Below are 26,253 nucleotides of genomic sequence, written 5' to 3' on the forward strand. Positions count from 1 at the left end.
TGCTTTTCACTCGTATAAATGTGTATTAAAATGACATTCAGAGCTCGTAAACAATGTCAACAATAGAAAGCACATCGGTACAAAAGCTGCGTGTGTGAAAATGATGCGCGAACGTAAACGGAATAAGTTGTGAAAAAACCAAAACACGTGATTTTCTAAAAGCGCTATCCCAGGAACCCACTAGCTAGCCCACCTTGGCATGTAAAGGGGCGTGGCCTGAGTGCACTCTGGCCAATCAGAAGACCTGAAGGATTAGGAGCTTTGTGCAAGAGCTTGGCCGTCTCTATGCAAACTCCCCTGGCTAGTGTACACTTCAAAGTAAGAAAGAAAGCACAAAGAGTTCTTATGATCTCTCAAGTCGGCGGGAAATACTGCAGATGAAGGTCGATCCCCAGCCTGGGTTAGCCAACCTGCCACTGCAGAGAAAGAGAAAACAACACTCAAACAATCTTCATTTATTCAGTGACTATAGAGCTCCGGAGGTTGACGTCACGCAGCCTAAACGCCGCCATTTTGGCAGGCAATCAGGGGAGCGCTAGAGCGGCTGTAGCATTGGCATCTATACAATCATTTAAAACCAGACGGTTTAAACTAGTGCTGGGCGGTTTACCGGTTCATACCGAATACCGGCATTTATTTTTGTTATGATATGAATTTTATCATATACGTGTAAAGAATTGATGTCTGTCATGTAAAACAAGAGCGTATTGATGCAGTTCAGCCCGCTGCTATTCTATCTGTTAATGTTACTCCTCCTTCAATATTTTGTTTATACGTAGATTTAGGCTTCAACGAAGTTTAATGGTGCAACGCAAAAATATTTAGTGGTGCAAAAGTTGTAACTTAGTGCCCGTTTGCGTCCAAACTAGGCTAGAGCTGGTGCCACAGGTGTCCTTACAGGAAAGCTCTCCGTTCCTTTATCCATACACGTGAAAAGCACCCCATTATAGGGATCTGTTATGTTTAATCTATTACGTTTTTCTATGTCCAGGTCTAGGTCTTTTGAATTAAAGTGCACCGGCTGTATGCCTGCCAAAATGGCGTCGTAAACAGAATGGGTCACGTGACCTCCGGAGCTCTATTAACATCAAATATCAGCCGAAGAAGGTACTTAATCTTCAGAAAAAGCCAACCCAAATATTACATAAAATGTTCTATTTACAGTGAGGAAAATAAGTATTTGAACACCCTGCTATTTTGCAAGTTCTCCCACTGAGAAATCATGGAGGGGTCTGAAATTGTCATCGTAGGTGCATGTCCACTGTGAGAGACATAATCTAAAATCCAGAAATCACAATGTATGATTTTTTAACTGTTTATTTGTATGATACAGCTGCAAATAAGTATTTGAACACCTGAGAAAATCAATGTTAATATTTGGTACAGTAGCCTTTGTTTGCAATTACAGAGGTCAAACGTTTCCTGTAGTTTCTCACCAGGTTTGCACTGCAGGAGGGATTTTGGCCCACTCCTCCACACAGATCTTCTCTAGATCAGTCAGGTTTCTGGCCTGTAGCTGAGAAACACGGAGTTTGAGCTCCTCCAAAGATTCTCTATTGGGTTTAGGTCTGGAGTCTGGCTAGGTCACGCCAGAACCTTGATATGCTTCTTACAGAGCCACTCCTTGGTTCTCCTGGCTGTGCTTCGGGTCATTGTCATGTTGGAAGACCCAGCCTCGACCCATCTTCAATGCTCTAACTGAGGGAAGGAGGTTGTTCCCCAAAATCTCGCAATACATGGCCCCGGCCATCCTCTCAATAATACAGCGCAGTCGCCCCGTCCCATGTGCAGAAAAACACCCCTAAAGCATGATGCTACCACCCCCATGCTTCACAGTAGGGATGGTGTTCTTGGGATGGTACTCATCATTCTTCTTCCTCCAAACACGTTTAGTGGAATTATGTCCAAAAAGTTCTATTTTGGTCTGATCTGACCACATGACTTTCTCCCATGACTCCTCTGGATCATCCAAATGGTCATTGGCAAACTTAAGACGGGCCTGGACATGTGCTGGTTTAAGCAGGGGAACCTTCTGTGCCATGCATGATTTCAAACCATGACGTCTTAGTGTATTACCAACAGTAACCTTGGAAACGGTGGTCCCAGCTCTTTTCAGGTCATTGACCAGCTCCTCCCGTGTAGTTCTGGGCTGATTTCTCACCTTTCTTAGGATCATTGAGACCCCATGAGGTGAGATCTTGCATGGAGCCCCAGTCCGAGGGAGATTGACAGTCATGTTTAGCTTCTTCCATTTTCTAATGATTGCTCCAACAGTGGACCTTTTTTCACCAAGCTGCTTGGCAATTTCCCCGAAGCCCTTTCCAGCCTTGTGGAGGTGTACAATTTTGTCTCTAGTGTCTTTGGACAGCTCTTTGGTCTTGGCCATGTTAGTAGTTGGATTCTTACTGATTGTATGGGGTGGACAGGTGTCTTTATGCAGCTAACGACCTCAAACAGGTGCATCTAATAAAGGATAATAAATGGAGTTAAAAAATCATACATTGTGATTTCTGTATTATTATTATTTTTTATTATGTCTCTCACAGTGGACATGCACCTATGATGTCAATTTCAGACCCCTCCATGAATTCTAAGTGGGAGAACTTGCAAAATAGCAGGGTGTTCAAATACTTATTTTCCTCACTGTATTTTAGAAAATTTTATTTATTTATTTCATATTTGCTATAATGGAGGATTTATTTTCTAGCAATACATAAATATGTTTTTATTTTAATCCTGGATCCTGAAATGTTATTACAATTTAAAATAACTTTTTTTTTAACAGTTATTTAGTCTTCATTATTACATGATCCTTCAGAAATCATTCTAATATGCAGATTTGACATTTCTTATTATCATCAATGTTGAAAACCTAATTTTTTAGTGGAAACCGTGATGGAAAGTTGTTAACATTAACAGCATTTATTTGATGTAGAAATCTTTAATGTCACTTTCGATCACTATAATGCATCCTTGCTGAATAAATGTATTACTTTTAATTCGATATAATGCATTTTATAAAAATTAATATTGATTCATGTGTCAAAATATAAAAATATAATGATTAATTGTATGTTGAATTTTAAATGAAAGTCTAAGGTCAAAGACTTCTGAGGTGGGGTCTCTGAAACACACTTCTGATTAAAATTACTTCAAGCTAGTTTAGCTAAAAACTCAGTCTACCTTACTTCTATCTCTTTAGTAAATGCAGAAAAGAAAAGTTACCCTTAGCCCCCCGCCTCCAGATGGTACAGAGTTCATGGTCTGTTTCTCTGTCTCTTCCTGTTTCTTCTTTTTCCTCTCCAAGGCTTCCGGGTTTTTGACACCTCTGTAGGTAATCTACACAAAGATCAGACAAAACACAGCTACCACACCACACTTGTTCCCCAAACACTTGATTTGTTCAGTGAGAACAATAGCATATTTCAGTCACTATTAGATGAAGTGTGCAATATTATTCAGTGCTCGCGTGCCGAATCATGGTGCACGTTAGACAAGCTGGAAATGTGTGAACAGAGTGTGCAAAAACTAAACTCATCCCATCTACGATAACACTGGACACTAAACTGCCCTGACTAACCAGCCAATCACTGACATCCCTGACCTTTTACAATGACACGGTTTTCTTCTAGAGCTGCTGTACAGCCGGAACAAACTCAGTTTGCATCGCTGAATCATTTCCCTGTTATCACTGTAAAGCTGCTTTGAAACATAATCTGTATAAATAACTGTGACTTGACTTGGCCATTCAGAGCGGCGCCATGACAGGTATGAAAGCGAGGCTGTGAGGGAAAGACTTGCAGTGTTTTCATAGGCATCCGCTGTAAAAAGCTCTTAAATCACTTATAATTTTCCACATCTCATATTGTCTGGGTTGGAAAGATATTGTGTAGCGTTTCATCAGCAGAACAATTCAAAAACATGAACAGTTCAACCCGCTGAAGAGATGAACGTCTATCCCTCACAGCCTCGCCTTTATTCCCATTAAAGATCAAAGATGGCGCTGCTGTGAATAAGGTCTATAGGGGTCAATCTCACAAAGCCCGAAAATCTAAATAAATTACCTTTTGAAGTTCTCATTGCCATAACGAGTCAGAATTTGTGGTCAGAATTATTGGCCCCCCTTGGTAAATATGATCAAAGATGGCTGTGAAAATAATATAATATTGCAATAGTGCAAATATTGAACCTTTCATTGAAGTAAAAGAATTGAAAGTGGGGGGAAAATCAAATTATGAAATAAATGCTTTTCTCAAAAACACGTTGGCCGTAATTATTGCCACTCCTGGAATTTTTTATGAGTAAAATATATTCCCATTAATATTTACGTTTTTTTTAGCACACCAGGGTGACTAGGAGCATGAAATTGTCCAGCCATGACTTCCTGTTCCACAGGAGTATAAATATGAGGAACACAAAGGCCAAATTCCCTTAATCATCTTCACAATGAGAAAAAAACACAGAATATAGTTCTGATGTGCAGCAGAAGATTGAGCTTCACAAAATAGAAAGTGACTGTAAGAAAATATAAAGCACTGAAAATCCCCATTTCCACCATCATGAAGAAGTTCAATCAACTAAAGATGTTCTGAATCTGCCTGGAAGACGACGTGTGTCTATATCGCCCTAACACATGAGAGGAGGAGAGTTTGAGTGGACAAAGACTCTACAAGATCACAGACGGAGAATCACAGAGATTAGTTGAGGGTCTTGGGCTCAGAACGACAAAAAAATTATCAAACAACTCCTACATCACCACATGTTGTTTGGGAAGGTTTCAAGAAAAATCCAGAAACAAACTCCAGCAGATTCAGACACAACTGGAGCTTCAGACGGGACTTGGTTCTGTGGTCGGATTAGGGCTGGGCGGTATATCGAGTTTTTACAATATATCTATACATTTTTTAGAAACGATATGGAATGAGGCAATAGCGTTTACATCGATATATAGTAGATTGATACGAACGCATCTGAAAAATAGTACGCAGAGTGAGCTGATGCAGGGAAAGTGCATGATGCAACTTGTCCTCAACATGACACATGCTTTTATTAAGGGCTATAAAATAACTGGTAAGATATAGTTAACACGTATAGTTTAAAGCGGCTCGCCCTGTCAGATGCTCTGAGAGATAACGTTAGGCTTCTTGTGCTGACAGACAGATAAATACTTGCGCTGTTTAATGCGTTTGAGATGTGGGGCTTTCCTCAGTGGATAACTTGCATTTCACAGGGATATTCTCCATCTGTAAATGTTAGAAAGTCAAATATGTCCATTTTGCTGTCCGGAGAGGACAAGCTTCTGCGTGTGAATCTCCACTAAAATTCAGGCTTCCGTGAACGAGCGCCGCCACAAACAGACGGAGCGCAATAGAATAGGAACGCTATAATTCTGACTAAATTATACAGATTTCTAAAATATTTGTTGTTGGACAATAAATGTGCCATATGTGGAATTTTAAACCTACAAGTAAGTATATTTTTATGAAAGTGACCATTTATAATGGGGTAATCAAATATAGGCTAATATTTATTTTCATTTTTAGTTTAGTGAAATATTAATTTTGATTTTAGATTGTAATGTTACAATGTTAGAATGTGATGTGATGTGATTTTAACCCACTTTTTGCACATAATATATTGCATAGCTTACATTACATGCACTGTATTTGTTTATAGCCTTCAATATCAACATTGTTTTTAGGACATTATTGGGCAGGATGTGAAAAATTATTATTAAAAGAAATAGATTTTTTTTTTTTTTATCCAAATAGAAAAACGTAGAAAATACCAGGATATATACAGTGTATCACCATTCAACCAAAAAATACAGAGATATGATTATTTTTGGCCTTATCGCCCAGCCCTAGATCAGATGACACTATAAAAAGAGCTTTTTGGCAGCAAACACACCAGATGGCTTTGGTGCAAAGGATAAAAGTCCCCCATGCCCACGGTTAAATATACCGCTGGATCTTTTATGTTGAGGGCCTATTTTCTTTGCTGGAGGTCCTGGACATCTTGTTCAGATTCATGGCATCATTCTAGAAAATTCTAGCAAATACCAACAGATAAAAAATCTAAACCTGACAGCCTCTGCTAGAAATCTTATAATGGGCCATGGTTGATTCTTCCATCAGGACAATAATGCAAAAAAGTGTCACTGAGCACAACATGAAGCTTCTGCCATGGCCGTCCCAGTCCCTGACCTGAACCCTGTAGAGAATGAGAGATGAACTGAAGAGAAGAGCTGGGATCTGAAAGATCTGGAGAGATTCTGTATGGAGGAATGATCTCTGATCTCCAAACTCATTACAGGAGAAGACTCAGAGCTGTTATCTTGGGAAAAGGACGTCACAATAATTATGGCCAACGTGAACTAGAGAAAAGAATTTATTTCACAATGAGATTTCTCCCCACTTTCAATTCTTTTACTTCAAGGAAAGGCTCAATATATCATGCTTCAATATATATACTTCAATATATCATGGTAGTATCATAGTTGTAGTAGTCTTGCAGTAGCCCCAAAATCAGTGTGAATTTCAAATCTACAAATCCTTCTGAAAGTGGTTCTTTTGTTAACAACTCGCTCACTGACTCACATCCAACTAAAAATGAACCGTTTCACGAGTCTAACTTTCTAATACGAATACATTCTACAGAGGCAATGAGACTTTGTTAATGATAAATGACGAACCGCCATTACGCTAGCAGAAAAAAGCATTATGACATTACAGCAGCAGTAAGAATCAAGATGACACCACAGAAGATGTGTGTGGTGGTGTTTCAGCTGCAGAAGTGTGGAGACAGACGAACGGGGATGTGTACTTACCGTGACGCTTTAGCCGTTCTATGCTTTCCCTTAAACCTCTAAGAGACAGTAAAATGGCCCTCCAATTACATGTGAGGAAACGAAAATCACTACACCATAAAGCACTGGACGTTTAAAAAGGATCTCAAATGTGAGGTTGACGAAGAATGAATTAAAGCAGAAAGATAAGAGCAGGATGTATAATGAGAGGATGAGGATAACAAAACAGATTTGTTATAAAGTGTCACTGCTGAGGCTGGGTCCGTTTAGGTTATCACTAGCCAGGTTTCCATCCAAGGATTTTGTTTTGCGGAAAAAGGTTTAGGGCATCAAAATGTTTACCGATATAGCTGACGGAATTATCGACCATTTTTTGCAAATGTCAACACAATCTTTTTCCGTTTAACTTTAGCGTATAAACAACACTTCAAATGTCACGAAAAACTGGTTTGGAAACACATTTTGTCGAGAAAAAGGGCTTTAACGCAAATAAATGTCACATAAGATTTAGCCTATAGCGTCCGTGTTCGTGGTGTTGCTCCCGTTAAAGCACCGTTTCTCTGTAGTTTAGGTATGTGACGGTGAGGAAATTTTCCCACCGGTTAATCAACGTGTGACAACACCGGGCACTCAAAAAAAAATCTATGCCTAAACATAAGATTTATGTATTTGAATTGCATATAAATTTTCCATGCATTTGGATTACATAATTTTAACATAAACAAATGAATAAACTTAATGTGATTCATATATGTAAGTCATACATAAATGTAGCAGGTAAGATTTATGTAATTGTATTGATAAACTGAATGTGATTCATATATACCAGTTATATGTGAACGAAACAGGTAAGATTTATATAATAGCACACAGAAAAATGCCCATGTTAAATTAACACTTCCTAGTGTTCATGTGTGTGCTCACTATTGGGTTAAAGTACCATTGAAGCAGTGTTAAAGTTAATGAGATAATTGAGTGATGATTGAGCATTAATAATGAACACCTGATAATAATGAGCAGAATCACAGAAGGAAAGAGAAACATAAGAACTACAACTGACTTCAGCCACAGCCTTAGATGAAATCAACTGAAGATAAAAGAAGACATTAAATCTCTGAAGATCTCAGCAGATGAGGATTAAACAACTCCACAAACAGCATTACCAGCATCACGCATTACTAACCAGACTGACTATATTTTTGTCATTTCTTTTTTAATGAAAATAATAGTTTCTTTGGAAGTCACCATGCTGGAGATTAATGTTTGCTTTAGTTGGGCTCTTGGCCCTAAATCTTTAACTTTAGTTTTTCTCTGGCTCCTATAACTGTGTGTTTGTAAAGCACATTTGTTATGTCAAAGGAATCCAAGAAAAAAAAATTATCAGGTGATGTTGGCTATTTGTAGTGGCCAGAATCACTGATCTCATTCAGAGTGTAATTCTCTAGGAATAGAGGTAATGTGTTATTAATTTTGTAGTATTCATAATAATAGACGTGATTCTACAGCACAAGATCCAGGACGGTTGTGGTAATCGAATATGCAGATAAAAATAAAAAATATAGCTGCGAGCAGCCATTAACGGGGCCAAGCGCAAAGAAAGACATGCCACCATGGCTGGGAGGGTTAGACCAACTGCAACAATGAGCAATTAAAGGCATTTTAAGATGATTTTAGTCAAAAATGGCTGAAAAATCACATATACAGTCACTAATAATATCCTTTAATGGTTTGTCACTTTCGACCAATAGGTGGCGCAGTAACGAAATTGATGTGGTGTGGTCAGAGTGAGATGACAATGACAAACGCAAAGTTTGGAATTAGAGGAAAAAATAATTTTGTTTCTAGCCCTTATGGTTCAAAAGTTATTAGCACAAATATGAGTCAAACTTTGGACAGGTGGTGGCGCTAGAGGGATTGTTTTAGAGATTCCAAAATTGGTGTGGTTAATGCTGGGACTGTCCTCTATTTGTGTGCCAAATTTCACAACTTTCCCGCAAGCGGTTCTATGGGCTGCCATAGACTTTGTGGCGGAATAATAATAATAAGAAGAAATCTAACGATTACAATAGGTGCCTGCACCTTCGGTGCTTGGCCCCTAAAAATAGTGTGCAAAAGGTTCTAATCTACAGCATTACTGAGACACACACAGACATCATGAATCAGTGTATGAATCTCTACAATGGTGACAATAAAAAATAAATCAGATAAACAGATCAACTCTGAACATAAAATAAGCAACTAAAATGTCACAACAAAAACAACAAAAGTAAAAGCAAATATTAAGTATCAAAGAAACTTTGACACAATTCAGATGCATAATTTATTCGTGCCGCAATGCATGCTGGGACACATGGGGGGGGTTGATTGGTGGTACCCAACATGCACGGCAGCATGAAGCTTTTAATTGATTGTCACCATTGTTGAGATTCATACATGGATTCTTGATGTCAGTGTGTATCTAAGTAATGCTGTAGATTTAAATCCTGCATATTCTTTGATTACTACAACGGTGCTGGAACTCGTGTTGTGAATAAAACAAAACTAGTAACACATTACCACTATAACCAGAAGATTAGGCTCTGAATGAGATCAGTGATTCAGCCACATGATGTCAGCATCAATATATAAATAGTCAATATCAACTGACAACATATTCTCTTGGATTCCATTGTCTTAACAAATGTGCTTTATAAAGACACAGTTAAAGGAGCCAGAGAAAAACTAAAGTTAAAGAGTCAAGGGTCAAGAGCCCAACTAAAGCAAACACTGATCTCCAGCATGGTGACTTCAAATTAAACTATAATTTTCATTAAAAAAGAAATGACAGAAATATAGTCAGTCTGGTTAGTAATGCGTGATGCTGGTAATGCTGTTTGTGGAGTTGTTTAATCCTCATCTGCTGAGATCTTCAGAGATTTAATGTCTTCTTTTATCTTCAGTTGATTTCATCTAAGGCTGTGGCTGAAGTCAGTTGTAGTTCTTATGTTTCTCTTTCCTTCTGTGATTCTGCTCATTATTATAAGGTGTTCATCATTAATACTCAATCATCACTCAATTATCTAATTAACTTTAACACTGCTTCAATGGTACTTTAACCCAGTAGCGAGCACACACATGAACACTAGGAAGTGTTAATTTAACATGGGTGTTTTTCTGTGCACTTTTACATAAATCTTAACTGTTTAATTTACGTAAAACTGGCATAAATGAATCACATTCAGTTTATCAATACAATTACATAAATCTTACCTGCTACATTTATGTATGACTTACATGTATGAATCACATTAAGTTTATTAATTTGTTTATGTTAAAATTATGTAATCCAAATGCATGGAAAATTTATATGTAATTCAAATACATAAATCTTATGTTTAGACAATCATTTTTTTTTTAGTGTACCGGTATCACTGGCGGGGGCTTTTAGATCGCTAATTCTAAACCGAAAGTAAAATACACACGGCCGCTCGGGCATGCATAATGACTCGGAGCAGCGCAAGTGCTCTCAATTCCTATGAGAGTTACTGCCGTTTCACACTGCAAGCCTGAGTGGCGCGTGAGCAGCGCATATATTTTTCTGTGTGCATTTTCAGCGCATATATTTTTTTCAGCGCGTGAGCAGCAGTGCACGCTTTTGATGGACAAAATAAATATGATTTCATTCAAAAAGTGATCAAAATGCACACAAAGTACATGTGTAGTGTTTTAACAAGAGCTGGAGTATGTCAGAAAAGAACATGAAGAATAAACAATATTTGTAGAAGATATTAAACCATTTAAACATGTTTGAATTATTCAGTTTGGGTGACAGTATGGTAATGATTATAAAAAAATAAATAAGATCTGTTCTCTAACTGATCTAAATGATTTTATTACTATAAAAAAATCTAAACGACGGTGGGGGCGGTGCCGCGGTGGGCAAGTGATGTACCCGGTGTTGTGTCTGAACACTGGTAACACCATCAACACCGACTATCACATCAAGCCTACTGTAGTTCAAAGATGCATTAAATCTATTATATTCATATTATTAAATTGTAAATTAAATGATTTTATTACTCCGGGTAAGAATAAGACGTGTTGCATCTCAAACATCATTCATCCTTATTTTTGTAATTTTGTCAGTTTTTTTAATCCAATAAAAATTCATCAGAATAATAAAAGCTGAATATTCTGAATATTGCTTGATCAAGTATTGATCTGAATAATCTTTATGACGAAGTAAAAAAAAATGACACTTGTTAATAAAAATATAGAACCTACAATTTAATAATATATAAAGTTTTGTTTCAAAATGGATGAGGAAAATTTCTGATGCTCGTCAAAAATAATAATGCGCCGTCTGTCAAACGAAGGAAGGCTGTAGGAGTTTCTCAAATTGACATAAATACAGGTAAAATACACAACATGTTACTTCTGTGTCTGAATAATAAAGTTAATAACATTTAACATAAAATCAGATTTCATGGGCAGTAGGGATGTGACGGTGAGGAAATTTTGCCACCGGTTAATTGATGTGTGACAACACCGGTAATACCGGTATCACCGGCGGAGGCTTTTAAATCTAAAGTAACATGCACACGACCGCTCTGAACTGAAAACGCGCCAGTGCGCACACACCGTGAATGACAGCTCGTCTGTAAATGCGCGCTCTGTGAGGCCATGGGTGCGTATCAATCAGTTCCCTAGTTCAGTAGTCAGGGCACTGATCAAGCATTGATCAGTCTATGATTGAGATGCACGCCATGAATGAATAACAGTTCGTCCCCTTGTTTATACTCGACGCGCCCGCACGAGCGCGAGGGTGCGCGCGGCAAAAAATAAATGCGCGGAGCGCGGAGGCTCGCAATGCAGAGCCAGGCCAAAGTAAACAATGCGCGCTCTGTGCGGCCGTGCACATTTTACTTTCAGTTTTGAATTAGCGCCAATTCGGCTGCGGGTTGCTTGAATTGTGGGTTCATTAGCCTATTATTTTTAATGAAAAACACAACAACAAAACAAATGACAAACTCCCTTAAATAGGCACTTTTACGTTTCGCTTTGAAACCAAATCTTCCGCGATCATCTCCGTCAGCTCCTCACTCTTAAATCTGATGAATGACTCCTGCCGCTGCCGAGACTCACGGTCGGATCCTGCTTTATTAAGCAGATAAGTTCAGTTTTTATTTGTATTGTCTGTTCTCTAACTGAACTAAATTATTTTATTACTATAAAAAAATCAAAAAGACGGTGGGCGGTGCCACGGTGGGCAAATGATGTAACCGGTGTTGAGTCTGGACACCGGTAACACCGGCAACACCGACTATCGTAGCAAGCCTAATGGGCAGGATCTGCTACTTGACAAATGAAAATCGCAAACGTCACACTTGTTAATAAAATAATTGTATAAATACAATTAAAAGGTGATCCACTGCCGCTTCAATATAATTGTATATATCCGAATTAAATTCATAATCAAAGCCTTAATCAATATTTATCTTTCTATATTATTATAATGATTTTTAATGATTCTTTCCAGTTATGATTTTGATTAATCAATGACTGTTTCTTCCTTTATATGTTTTCTGAAGTGTGTATTTGGTCTCTGAGGTGTGACTGAGGGTCTGTCCTAGGGATGTGTAATGTGTCGCTAAACACTTGATTTCAGAACATGTGCCGTGTGTTTGGATTTTGGAGTTATCTCACACACCTAACTCGATGGGAGTGCAGTAACAGTGCTTGGTCACTTAGCCCGGCTTCCAGATATGAAATATGGATTTGTCTTTTTTTACTGAAACCCTAAAGAATTGTATGAATATTGCCTGTATTGTCTGTACCTCTCACTGAGAGAAAGCACATGTTATCAGTATGTTTTGGGAAACTTTTTCTTGCTCAACCAACTCCAACCTTGCCTCGCCTGCTCCAGATCTGGAAGGTCATGACGTGCCTAATTCCCGGGTGAAAGCATCAACAAGTGTACACATGAATCTGATTAACTGACGATGTGTGGAAAGTACCATGACTGTCAATCAGAATCATCCACCTGGCAGTAATGACGTGGTTAGACCTTGAAAACAGTATAACTGTTGAGATATTGTATGTTCGATAGGCTGGTAGAGGGAGCGTGGCCTACACACTCCTTGTGAGACTTGAAGCTTCTTCTGCTGATGAAACTGCAAACTATTCTTCAGTAAATTTCTCTTTAATTAATTGCACTCCTCACTCTTGGTCTTCATCATAGGTACACTTCAACTATGAGAGACAGAATGAGAAAAAAAATCCAGAAAAGCGCATTGTCTGATTTTTAAAGATTTGATTTGCAAATGATGGTGGAAAATAAGTATTTGTTCACCTACAAAAAAGCAAGAACTTCTTCTTTAAGAGGCTCCTCTGTCCTCCACTTGTTACTTGTATTAATGTCCCCTGTTTGAACTCGATATCAGTATAAAAGACACCTGTCCACAACCTCAAACAGTCAGACTCCAAACTCCACTATGGCCAAGACCAAAGAGCTGTCAAAGGACACCAGAAACAAAATTGTAGACCTGCACCAGGCTGGGAAAACTGAATCTGCAATAGGTAAGCAGCTTGGTGTGAAGAAATCAACTGTGGGAGCAATTACTAGAAAATGGAAGACATACAAGACAGGGCTCCAGACTAACTTTTTTCACTAGGAGCACAGTGGCACCCAACTGAAAATTTTAGGGGCACAACCAGAAATTTTAGGGGCGCACACCGTAAATCAACATGCTAACCAAATCTACTAATTTCCACTGTATTACAATCTATAATAGGGATGGGTATCGTTAAGGTTTTAATGGTATTACTACTCTTACCGATACTGCTTATCGATCCGGTACTTTAACAGTATTCTTACCGGTTCTTTTTTATTATACTTTATTTTATTTTTATTTTTTATATAAAAAAAAAAACATAATTAAGAACTTGTTAATTTGTTAATAATTAACATGGCTTTATAATCTGAAAAGTAAAATATCTATAGCAAAAGAAACCGCAAAGTTTGAACAAAAATATAAAACATCTATGTGTAAATGGACCAGTGTGCAGGCATTCGGAAGGTCTGCTAACATTAATATTACAGTAAAGAACAAACCTACAAAGAAATCTAATAAAGTAATGAAATGTAAAATAACACTGCATAGTTTTCACTGTATAAATTGATAGATTAATGCTTATAAAAGCTAAAGTTATTAATTCAAGAGATGTGAATATTTTCTATTTGCCTTTTGTTCGATTCAAATTAATGGCTCAATCGTCAGCAGGTTTATTAGACGCTGCCCCTTTAAAGGTCCCGTTTTTCGTGTTTTTTTGAAGCTTTGATTGTGTTTACAGTGTGCAATATAACATGTGTTCATGTTTTATGTGTAAAAAAACACAGTATTTTTCACACAATTTACTTATCTGTATACTGCTGTTTTCACTGTCCTCAAAACGGCCAGAGAATTTCCTCGTTCTATGAAGTCCCTCCTTCAGAAATACGTAACGAGTTCTGATTGTGCCAGCGGTTCCCGTGTTGTGATTCGACAGCAGCTTAGCACACGTTGCCCGAGAAGTTCATGCCTCTTACCATAACGGGGAGATGAACGCGCTCAAACTACAGCCCCTGAAGGCCAAACAAAGGTGATTTGACTCCGGGATGAAAATAACAGCGTCTGAACGACATGGCGACAAGCGCAACCGAACCGAACCGAACCGAACCGAACGCAACACTTCCTCTTCTCCACGAGGAGGCAACAAGACCACGCCCCCTTTTTCGCGTATTCTTGTGGGCGGAGGTTAGTCGACAAACTGCTCTACTGACGTAATTAAAGCAGGAAGTACCAGGATGTAGTACAAACCGGCCGTTCGCTGTAGGCTTTGAAAGGGAACTTCTGTTAAATAAAATATCTCGCTTGGCATTGAACTTTGAGCTTTATAATTTTACAGGTATTATTTATGCTCTAACAGCAACATTACACACTAACTAAAGTTTGAAAAATGGGATCACGAAGAACAGGACCTTTAAGACCGATCGAATGTAGAACTAATAATATCATATTCTCCTATTTCTCCAAACTATTTACGCCCATTTAAGATATAAACTGTTAAAGTAACTATCTCCAATCCGGTCATTTTGACACCGGCTATTTGTTGTTTATTTGATGGTTTAGACGCGCACACGAAGCCTAAAATATTAAGTGCAAGCCGGTCCATTTCGCAGCACACACACATAAGCCGCCTTGAAGTTGGAAACAGCGTCTCATGCGCGGATTATTGTGCATTTAAAAGCTCTTTATTATCAAACACATCCCGCAGTTTAGCAACAGTAGAGACTGCAGTTTACAACAATCACTGAATCTGACGTTAAGTTTAGGTTTAAGGAGAAATGACAGCGCAGCTGTGAAGGGAAGGATGAGCTCGACGAACACGGCTATAGGAATAGTTTTACCTCATACCATCTTTTTATAATTCTTGGAAGCCAAAATCGCAAAATAAAATTAGATTAATATCACAGCACATCCCTAAAGTTTAAGCAGACTAAACTTTTGTGTAGTTCTCTTGGCCATCGTCACTCATTAAAGCTGAGTGTGGTGTTGTGTTCGCTGCTCCACGTGAGAGAGCTCGCTCGCTTTCTCTCTCTTCTGGATAGCGAATAGCAAAAATGCATCACGGACAAATGGTTTAATATTATCTCATATAGAAACGGCTGGGAAAGATAGAATTTGACAGATATAACGTCTATCAATTATAAATAGTAAGTGTATTTTCTTAATTTCTCCAGTACCGACAGCAGGCAAATTTACTGGTCGCACATGTGCGACTGGATGTAAAATTCAGTCGCACACTCTCAAATTTTAGTCGCAAAATGCGACCTTTTAGTCGCACTCTGGAGCCCTGCAAGACCACTGATAATCTCCCTCGATCTGGGGCTCCAAGCAAAATCTCACCCGTGGGGTCAAAATGATCACAAAAACGGTGAGCAAAAATCCCAGAACCACACAGGGGGACCTAGTGAATGACCTGCAGAGAGCTGGGACCAAAGTAACAAATGCTACCATCAGTAACACACTTCACCGCCAGGGACTCAAATCCTGCAGTGCCAGACGTGTCCCCCTGCTTAAGCCAGGACATGTCCGGTCCGTCTGAAGTTTGCTAGAGAGCATTTAGATGATCAAGACGAGGATTGGGAGAATGTCATATGGTCAGATGAAACCAAAATATAACTTTTTGATAAAAACTCAACTTGTCGTGTTTGGAGGAGAAAGAATGCTGAGTTGCATCCAGAGAACACCATACCTACTGTGAAGCATGGGGGGGGGGACATCATGCTTCGGGGCTGTTTTTCTGCAAAGGGACCAAGACGACTGATCCATGTAAAGGAAAGAATGAATGGGGCCATGTATCGTGCGATTTTGAGTAAAAACCTCCTTCCATCAGCAAGGGCATTGAAGATGAAACGTGGCTGGGTCTTTCAGCATGACAATGATCCCAAACACAACGCCCGGGAAATGAAGGAGTGGCTTCGTAAGAAGCATTTCAAGGTCCTGGAGTGGCCTAGCCAGTCTCCAGATCTCAACCCCATAGAAAATCTTTGGAGGGAGTTGAAAATTCGTGTTGACCAGCGACAGCCCCAAAACATCACTGCTCTAGAGGAGATCTGCATGGAGGAATGGGCCAAACTACCAGCAACAGAGTGTAAAAACCTTGTGGAGACTTACAGAAAACGTTTGACCTCTGTAATTGCCAACAAAGGGTATATAACAAAGTATTGAGATTAACTTTTGTTATTGAACAAATACTTATATTCCACCATAATTTGCAAATAAATTCTGTGGTTTTTTTTCTCATTCTGTCTCTCATAGTTGAAGTGTACCTATGGTAAAAAAATTACAGGCCTCTCTCATCTTTTTAAGTGGGAGAACTTGCACAATTGGTGGCTGACTAAATACTTTTTTGCCCCACTGTACATGCATTCTCGGCCACATCAAACCGCGACTGGCTTGACTGCATGTTCAAGGCTTACAGTAAAGATTGTTGCTATATGACCGAACATGTTACTGTACCAATCTTTTTTATGGATGCTAAAATTTTGCATACAGGACAAATGAGCGGCCCTGTGTCCAAACCCATGGGCTTCTTCACATAAAGACTGGTCTGACAGGATTTTCCCCTGATTTCCTCATTTAGTAATAGGCCTGTTATTCGTGAAAATATTAAGCAGTAAAGTGGCGAATGTAAATTGTCTCATGCATTTTACAAATATTTGGGAAGCAAAAGATACGATATAATTTGCGATATAGGCAAAATGATGTGTGGAAACGACTCGGGGGGCAGATTTCTTTAGCGATACAACAAAACTTATGCGACGATGTGTTTTTTAGGGATGACGTCATTACGCACATCATTGCATCGGTAAAAGGCCAACTGGACGGAAACAGGCCTGAGACAGCAGATTGTGCTTTTTTTTTACGTATATTCACTTCGTCCATAACAAAATGTGAACAAAAAAAGTGGATGGAAACTTGGCTAATGTTATGAATTTGATCTTATATTGTTATTGTGGCTGTGCTGGATGAGGTAGATAACGCCTCAGTGACGATGACAGGGGTTCATCGTAACTGATCAAATCCTGAGCTGGTTCTGACCCACAAATAATGACAGCCCAATATTTTCAAAACAAGGTATTTCAACCCCACCTTGTGCGCATTTTCAGCTCAATTTAATGAATGCATTAATCTAACAAAAACTCTTTTCAAAAGTGCTTGAACAATGTTGAACTGGTTATTGTTGAGTGGTTGTTTGTAAACAGTAAGACAGTTTTTATTAGGGCTGCATGATATATATATCGCTTTAGCATCAATAGTGCGATGTGCAGATCCGCGATAGTCACATGACAGGATGTGTGATGTGTATAGGGATCGTAGTTGACTCGTGATCCGTACGGGCAGCCGCCCTGTTCAGAACGCATGTGATTCGTGGATTAACAGCAAAGTTTAACCATCATAGAGTGAAAGTTTATTATTTGCATGTGTTTTAAGTCCTGTCATTTTTAAACCAGGGTTTGGGCGTTGGGGGGTACTGCCACAAATTTCAATCTTGATTCAGTATCAATTCATATTTATATAGCCTACTGTCCATATAAGGGGGAAATAATTGTTGAATGCCCTTTGCATTTTTAGCACTATTTTAAACTTTTCTTGGGTTAAATTCAGTATTTGCTTGCCTTCATTAATATTCACTTGTGTGTGCTTGTACGAGGATCATTACAAATAAAATATTGGGATGCAAGTTATAAACTTTCTTAAATTTTACATTTCAAAAATCTAGTGTTTGTCTAAACATTTATTCAACCTCAAAATAAGTAAGCAGTTATGATCTGCAATACTCATGGCCAGACTAGTGGATACATGTATATTTATATAAGAGCCAAACAGACATTGGCTTTGCCTCTTTGCATTGGAATTTAAAACACCTTTACTATTTTAACCTTAAAGGAACACGCCATTAATTTTGAAAATAGGCTAATTTTCCAACTCCCCTAGAGTAAAACAGTTGAGTTTTACCGTTTTCGATTCAGCTTTGAATGAATCGATTGAATCAAAGATACAATACAAAAAACAACTGCCTCATTCTTATGGTGCGTTCACACCGGACGCGAATGACGCGATTCGCGCGAGTGATTTACATGTTAAGTCAATGCAAAGACGTGTTCTGCGGCACAATCCGCGCGAATGAGGCGGCGCGAATAGAGCGTTTTGAACGCGTGATGAATCGCTCAAGTTGAAAAATCTGAACTTTGGCGGATATTCGCGCCGCGTTAACCAATCAGGAGCTTGCTCTAGTAGTGGCAACAATGAGGAGAAAATCTGTATATTAATATCTGGTTACACAAGTATAAGTAAAAGGTATACATGAGCTAATACATGAGCTCAATACAATAAGCTATACATGAAATAAAGCAAACAATTCAGACAAACATTCAAAGTCAGTGCTAGTCGGCTACAACGGTAACGTAAAGTTATAGCCTAAAAATAAACAAGTAATGAAACTTCACTTTGCCCTCAGCCTAAACGATTTGCCAGGGAACAAATTATAGATCCATGAGACCAAAGATCGGTCGTTACATCTACACAAGACGAATTATAGCTCGAGACGCCACAGAGACATCAGAGTCAGCGGCAGACGGCAGAAGGTCTGGCCGAGGAAAGGCTGCTCTCGCTGGGGTTAATGAGCGCTGTTGATCCACTGGAGCTCACAACTCCGAAAACACCAGATAAAATGCTCTTTATATAAATAAACCACAGATTTGAGCTTTAAACAATTACATTATTGCCTGAAAAAGTCTTAAAACTACGTTTTGTCACACATTAACAGTAGATTTTAACAAAAAAAAGACGTGTAAACACAGCCCATGTCCGCCATTTCTCAACGAGACGAGCCTGCTGGCAGAAGCCCCTCCCATGAGGCAAATTTGCGTCTGTTGTAAAGTGAATGTCACGCGCGAATGAAGCGAGTAACCTCAAAATGTCCAAGCGTCCAACTTCGCGCGAATAGCGCGATTTATTCGCGTCATTCGCGTCCGGTGTGAACGCCACATTATGCTGCGTTCACACCAAACGCGAATAGAGCATCTGGAGCGAATGATTTCAATGTTAGGTCAATGGAAAGGCGCGTTGACACGCGTCTGGAGGCCCTGCGGCGCGATGGACGCGATTCCGCCTCATTCACACGTCCAGTTTGCACGAATGACACAAATTGGACGTGAATTAAGCGTCTTGCGCGAGTGGTGCTTTTTGTGCATTCACGCGTTTGAAGCAAATTCACATCTGACGCCCGAGTTGAAAAATTACCGTCAATTCGGGCCGTGTTAATCAAGAGCCTGCTCGCTGCGGTCACGTGGTAAAGTGACGTGATGAGAAACCTGCATTCATTTTAAAATACTACTGTTATTGTGTCACAAAATGTAGTTTTAAGACATTTTCAGGTGAGAATGTAGTTGTTTAAAGCTCAAATCTGTGGTTTATTTATAAAGAGAGCGCCTATTTAAAAAAAATAATCTTGTGTTTTTGGAGTTGTGAGATCCAGGCGATCACCGGGCGCTCAGCGCTCATTAACCCCGGCGAGAGCAGCCTTTCCTCGGCCAGTCCTTCTGCCGTCTGCCGCTGGCTCTGATGTCCTGTAGTGATTAAACATCAGATAGAATTTGTCTTGTGTGGATCTAACGGCCGATCTTTGGTGTCATGAATCATCATTTGTTGTTTGCTAAATCGTTTTGACTGAGGGCAAAGAGAAGTTTCATAACTTTATTTTTTTTTGGGAATTTTAAATATGCATGCAGTGAAGATAATCTAGGAGTTGCCTGGACCACATTTGTGTGGCTATTAATGTTTAATATATTTTTTTTAAGAAAATGAAAAGAGGCAGAGTCGTGATTTATGACATATTGAATGTGCGTCTATTTCGTGCGCTGTGGACATGGATTGCGAATGGATTGAAAATGTTCAAGCGTCCAACTAGACGCGGTAGACGCGATTGTGGCGCTCTATTCGCGTTTGGTGTGAACGCAGCATTAAATGAATCAGCTGTTTGAACAAATCGACTCAATGACTCACTCGTTAGACGGTCACCTGCTGCCACCTACTGGTGGTTTAGTTTCATGTTTAAACATTCAACATTTCTTATTTGTATATTCAAATAATATTTAAAACAATCTCATAACATTATTTAATGCATTTGTAATTTTTCAATGTAAATTGTTTAATTTGAATGGTAACAGCCCTAGAGTGTCTTATTTTAATTAAATGTATTGATCAAATTTAAGAATATAAAATAAAAGCTGAAGCATATCCTATATTTAATAAGATTATGGGGGAAATGCCCTTTATAAAAGGTAAAAATATCACAAATATGCAGATTTAAATATGTCAAAGCTGATTGAACACTGGTGAGAATATTGCTTCAGAATAAATTACACTTTAATAATAATTCCGGACAAGCAAATTTTTTACTCGGACAAGTGAGTGTCAGATTAACTTGTGCGCATGAACAGGCTTAATGTCGAGCCCTGACTTGTAAATATATCAGTCAGAAAGAAGGACTATTTAAGTAACACTAAACTGATGAAAATGGTTACAGCACCTCAAATACACACTTTTCCCTATACAATCACATAACGTTGAACCTCGATGTTGGAAAAAAAAGTTCAAACTCATTTTATCTGTCAACTACCCATCTGTGTGTGAAGCTGTATCATCAGTGTGCATTACCTCTTTCTGTCTCTTCTCTGCAGCGTCTGCGAGCTGTCTTCTCCTGGTCTCCTGGGGAAATACATGTGGTAAAAATCCCTCTGTCAAACTCCCAAAATAACAAAAGTGACACCCAAGACTTTACAAATAGAAATGTGTAAATATACTGTTTTATTCATATAAAATGAATACATTAATCAATAATTGAATTTAAAATAATTTAAATACAATGTATTATTAATGTTATTATTTACAATATTATTCTTTAAATTATTATTATCATCATTATGATTATTAATGAATTGTAGCAGGCACTGAAAGAACAGCTGACACACTTTCATCCTGCATGGGAATATTCTTGAAGCTCATTATCCTTGAAGAAAAAAAGCATTAAAGTATATACTTCCATTTATGAATTATCATATTTTGATGACCTTGGTAATAACAGAATATCATTATGCTCTCTCTCTCTCTCTCTCTCTCTCTCTGATCAATGAAATAGGAATTATCCTGCACAAATAAATGCATGAATAAAAATAAAAAAAAATACAATTGTCCTCCATGAACTGCCATCTTAACGTGGTGGAGGGGTTTGAGTACCCGAATGACCCTAGGAGCTACGTTGTCCGGGGCTATATGCCCCTGGTAGGGTCTCCCAAGGCAAACAGGTCCTAGGTGACGGGTCAGACTAAGAGCAGTTCAAAAACCCTTATGATGCCAAAAAAAAGGAGGACCGTGACGTCGCCCGGTATGGCGCAGCCGGGGCCCCACCCTGGAGCCAGGCCTGGGGTTGGGGCTCGTATGCGAGCGCCTGGTGGCCGGGCCTTCCCCCACGGGGTCCGGCCGGGCTCAGCCCAAAGGAGCGACGTGGGGACACCTTCCCGTGGGCCCACCACTCACGGGAGGGACCGTAAGGGGCCGGTGCAAAGCGAATCGGGCAGCAGTCGAAGGCGGGGGCCTAGACGACCCGATCCCTGGACATGGAAACTGGCTCTTGGGACATGGAATGTCACCTCGCTGGCGGGGAAAGAGCCTGAGCTTGTGCGTGAGGTTGAGAGGTTCCGACTAGAGATAGTCGGAATCACCTCCACGCACGGCTTGGGCTCTGGAACCACACTTCTCGAGAGGGGATGGACTCTTCACCACTCTGGAGTTGCCCATGGTGAGAGGCGGCGGGCTGGTGTGGGTTTGCTTATAGCCCCCCAGCTCTGCCGCCATGTGTTGGAGTTTACCCCGGTGAACGAGAGGGTCGTTTCCCTGCGGCTTCGGCTCGGGGATAGGTCTCTCACTGTTGTGTGTGCCTACGGGCCAAACAGCAGTGCAGAGTACCCGACCTTCTTGGTGTCCCTGGGAGGGGTGCTGGAGAGTGCTCCGACTGGGGACTCCGTCGTTCTACTGGGGGACTTCAACGCCCACGTGGGCAATGACAGTGAAACCTGGAGGGGCGTGATTGGGAGGAACGGCCCCCCTGATCTGAACCCGAGTGGTGTTCAGTTATTGGACTTCTGTGCTAGTTACAGTTTGTCCATAACGAACACCATGTTCAAGCATAAGGGTGTCCATCAGTGCACATGGCACCAGGACACCCTAGGTCGTAGGTCAATGATCGACTTCGTGGTTGTTTTATCTGACCTGCGGCCGTATGTCTTGGACACTCGGGTGAAGAGAGGGGCGGAGCTGTCAACTGATCACCACCTGGTGGTGAGTTGGATCCGATGGCGGGGGAGGAAGCTGGATAGACTCGGTAGACCCAAACGTACTGTGAGGGTCTGCTGGGAACGTTTGGCCGAGTCTCCTGTCAGAGAGATCTTCAACTCCTGCCTCCGGCAGAGCTTCGACCGGATCCCGAGGGAGGCTGGAGATATTGAGTCAGAGTGGACCATGTTCTCCACCTCCATTGTCAAAGCGGCTGCTCGGAGCTGTGGACGCAAGGTCTCCGGTGCCTGTCGAGGCGGCAATCCCCGAACCCGGTGGTGGACACCGGAAGTAAGGGATGTCGTCAAGCTGAAGGAGGAGTCCTATCGGGCCTGGCTGGCTTGTGGGACTCCTGAGGCAGCTGACAGGTACCGGCAGGCTAAACGGACTGCAGCCCGGGTGGTTGTGGAGGCAAAAACTCGGGCCTGGGAGGAGTTCGGTGAGGCCATGGAAAAGGACTATCGGCTGGCCTCGAAGAGATTCTGGCAAACCGTCCGGCGCCTCAGGAGGGGGAAGCAGTGCCCTACCAACGCTGTTTACAGTGGCGATGGGCGGCTGTTGACCTCAACTGGGGATATCGTCGGACGGTGGAAGGAATACTTCGAGGATCTCCTCAATCCCGCCGTCACGTCTTCCATTGAGGAAGCAGAGGCTGGGGGCTCAGAGGAGGACTCGTCCATCACCCAAGCTGAAGTCACCGAGGTGGTCAAGAAACTCCTCGGTGGCAAGGCACCGGGGGTGGATGAGATCCGCCCTGAGTACCTCAAGTCTCTGGATGTTGTGGGGCTGTCTTGGCTGACACGCCTCTGCAGCATCGCGTGGCGGTCGGGGACAGTGCCTCTGGGATGGCAGACCGGGGTGGTGGTTCCTCTTTTTAAAAAGGGGGACCGGAGGGTGTGTTCCAACTATAGGGGGATCACACTTCTCAGCCTCCCCGGGAAAGTCTATGCCAGGGTACTGGAGAGGAGAATTCGGCCGATAGTTGAACCTCGGATTCAGGAGGAACAGTGTGGTTTTCGTTCTGGTCGTGGAACACTGGACCAGCTCTATACCCTCTACAGGGTGCTGGAGGGTTCATGGGAGTTTGCCCAACCAGTCCACATTTGTTTTGTGGATTTGGAGAAGGCATTCGACTGTGTCCCTCGCGGCGTCCTGTGGACGGTGCTGGGGGAATATGGGGTCCGGGGTCCTTTACTGAGGGCTGTCCGGTCCCTGTATGACCGAAGCAGGAGTTTGGTCCGCATTGCCGGCAGTAAGTCAGACTTGTTCCCGGTGCATGTTGGACTCCGGCAGGGCTGCCCTTTGTCGCCGGTTCTGTTCATAATTTTTATGGACAGAATTTCTAGGCGCAGCCAAGGGCCGGAGGGTGTCAGGTTTGGGGACCACACGGTTTCGTCTCTGCTCTTTGCGGATGACGTTGTCGTGTTGGCCCCTTCTAACCAGGACCTTCAGCATGCACTGGGACGGTTTGCAGCCGAGTGTGAAGCGGCTGGGATGGGGATCAGCACCTCCAAATCCAAGGCCATGGTCCTCAGTCGGAAAAGGGTGGCTTGCCCACTTCAGGTTGGTGGAGAGTTCCTGCCTCAAGTGGAGGAGTTCAAGTATCTAGGGGTCTTGTTCACGAGTGAGGGGAGGATGGAACGGGAGATTGACAGATGGATCGGTGCAGCTTCTGCAGTAATGTGGTCGATGTACCGGTCTGTCGTGGTGAAGAAAGAGCTAAGCCGTAAGGCGAAGCTCTCGATTTACCGGTCAATCTACGTTCCTACTCTCACCTATGGTCATGAGCTTTGGGTCATGACCGAAAGGACAAGATCCCGGATACAGGCGGCCGAAATGAGCTTTCTCCGCAGGGTGGCTGGGCGCTCCCTTAGAGATAGGGTGAGAAGCTCAGTCACTCGGGAGGAACTCGGAGTAGAGCCGCTGCTCCTCCACATCGAGAGGGGACAGCTGAGGTGGCTCGGGCATCTGTTCCGGATGCCTCCTGAACGCCTTCCCGGGAAGGTGTTTCGGGCATGTCCAACCGGGAGGAGGCCCCGGGGAAGACCAAGGACACGCTGGAGGGACTATGTCTCCCGGCTGGCCTTGGAACGCCTCGGTGTCCCCCCGGAAGAGCTAGAGGAAGTGTCTAGGGAGAGGGAAGTCTGGGCATCTCTGCTTAGACTGCTGCCCCCGCGACCCGGCCCCGGATAAGCGGAAGAAGATGGATGGATGGATGGACAATTATCCTGTCTTGATTTAAATATATATATATTAATTAAAAGTAAATAAATAAAATGGAAAACATTGACAAGCAGGGGGAAACTAAACCTTATCAATATAATCAAAGAACACATATTCCTTCGGGGATCTGTCACTTTTGTTTTATTGCTAGTTAAAAATAAATAAAAAATAATAATAATAATAATATTATATATATATATATATATATATATATATATATATATATATATATATATATATATATATATATATATATATATATATATATATATATATTGTATTTCCCTTACAAAGGGAAAATATATTTACCAATTTATTACTTGAAATATATTATAATATATTATATTGATGGTACATATATACAATATATGTAATATATTGCAGTATATTGCAAAATATACAAATGATTGCCGCTTTCAATATATTGCAATATATTGGAAAATATAAATATTAAATCCCATATTTGGGAATATATCGCTTTATGTATTACATTATATTTTCCAATATACTGCAATATATTTTTGTTTCGTAAGGGTATATTTTTCAAAATATTGGAAAAGTTAGTCTGCTTAAAATAAAATAAAAAATGTGAGAGAGTAAGTAATCCCCAAAAACTTAAATTTTATGGATAACAAAACAAAAACCAAATAAAGAAATGAGGATATCCATATACTTGCTGAAAGTATGGCAGTGGGTTTAACTAAATTAGAGTATTTCACAAACAAACTAATAATAAGCAAGTAAACAAACATTTGTATCCTCACGACCACAAAATGTCCCTCCAGTGCCTTTATCAAGTTGGCGTTGTGTTCAGGCTGTTAACACTTGACAGATGAACACAGTGAAATATGCAATGTAAATAATGAATAAAAGTATTAAAAGTACTCACCGGGTCTGGCGTGACCACCACATCATCCCCACCTCCTCCCAGACAGGGCAAACACATACCCATGCTGATGATGTAGCACAGGCACAAACACAACTCTTTCAGACAAATGCCAGTGAATTTGAGCACCTATGATGATGCCAGGCCGCTAAGATGAACTCTAAAGCTTCTCTACCCGCTATGGAAGCTGCTTGAACAGAACTAGCACTGTAAACAAAGCTGTGCTGAGCTACTTTAGCCAGCTACCGCTACTCATACACAGCGTTTAACACACTAACGGACTGATATAACCCACAGCAAACCTCCTTCTCGCGGATCCCGACATCTGTGCTTTGGTGTGTTGTGTAAATATGATATATTAGTCTAGCTGAAGGTGTAGCTGTCAGGATGACAGGATTACAGCAGCACCGAGAGTC

General features: G+C 40.8%; 1 protein-coding gene across 3 annotated transcripts; it reads right to left on the reverse strand.

Moving 5' to 3' along the window:
- On the reverse strand, nucleotides 1-26,253 carry svip (small VCP interacting protein). 3 transcript variants are annotated; one of them, XM_079809777.1, is made up of 5 exons: nucleotides 26,140-26,253; nucleotides 25,841-25,904; nucleotides 21,055-21,105; nucleotides 3,226-3,339; nucleotides 1-416 (listed from the first exon to the last, which is right to left on the reverse strand). In XM_079809777.1, the coding sequence occupies exons 1-5, from the start codon at nucleotides 26,160-26,162 to the stop codon at nucleotides 402-404; spliced, it is 267 nt and encodes an 88-aa protein (XP_079665903.1). In that variant the 5' UTR covers nucleotides 26,163-26,253; the 3' UTR covers nucleotides 1-401. The 3 variants fall into 3 exon arrangements, with proteins under 3 accessions (XP_079665903.1, XP_079665905.1, XP_079665904.1); XM_079809779.1 differs by lacking the exon at nucleotides 26,140-26,253 and adding an exon at nucleotides 6,830-6,867 and having other exon boundaries at nucleotides 25,841-26,037; XM_079809778.1 differs by lacking the exon at nucleotides 26,140-26,253 and having other exon boundaries at nucleotides 21,055-21,102; nucleotides 25,841-26,037.

This window comes from Gobio gobio, assembly GCF_949357685.1.
Source record: "Gobio gobio genome assembly, chromosome: 25".
Lineage (NCBI taxonomy): Eukaryota > Metazoa > Chordata > Actinopteri > Cypriniformes > Gobionidae > Gobio > Gobio gobio.

What these genes read in the sequence shown, in the direction of transcription:
- svip (XM_079809777.1), bottom strand. Translation starts at nt 26,162, where the DNA reads ATGTCGGGATCCGCGAGAAGGAG. An exon ending in TGGTGGTCACGCCAGACCCG is followed by an intron (nt 21,106 to 25,840) that starts GTGAGTACTTTT and finishes GTATTTCCCCAG; the next exon opens with GAGACCAGGAGAAGACAGCT. An exon ending in CAGAGAAGAGACAGAAAGAG is followed by an intron (nt 3,340 to 21,054) that starts GTAATGCACACT and finishes ATCTTTGTGTAG; the next exon opens with ATTACCTACAGAGGTGTCAA.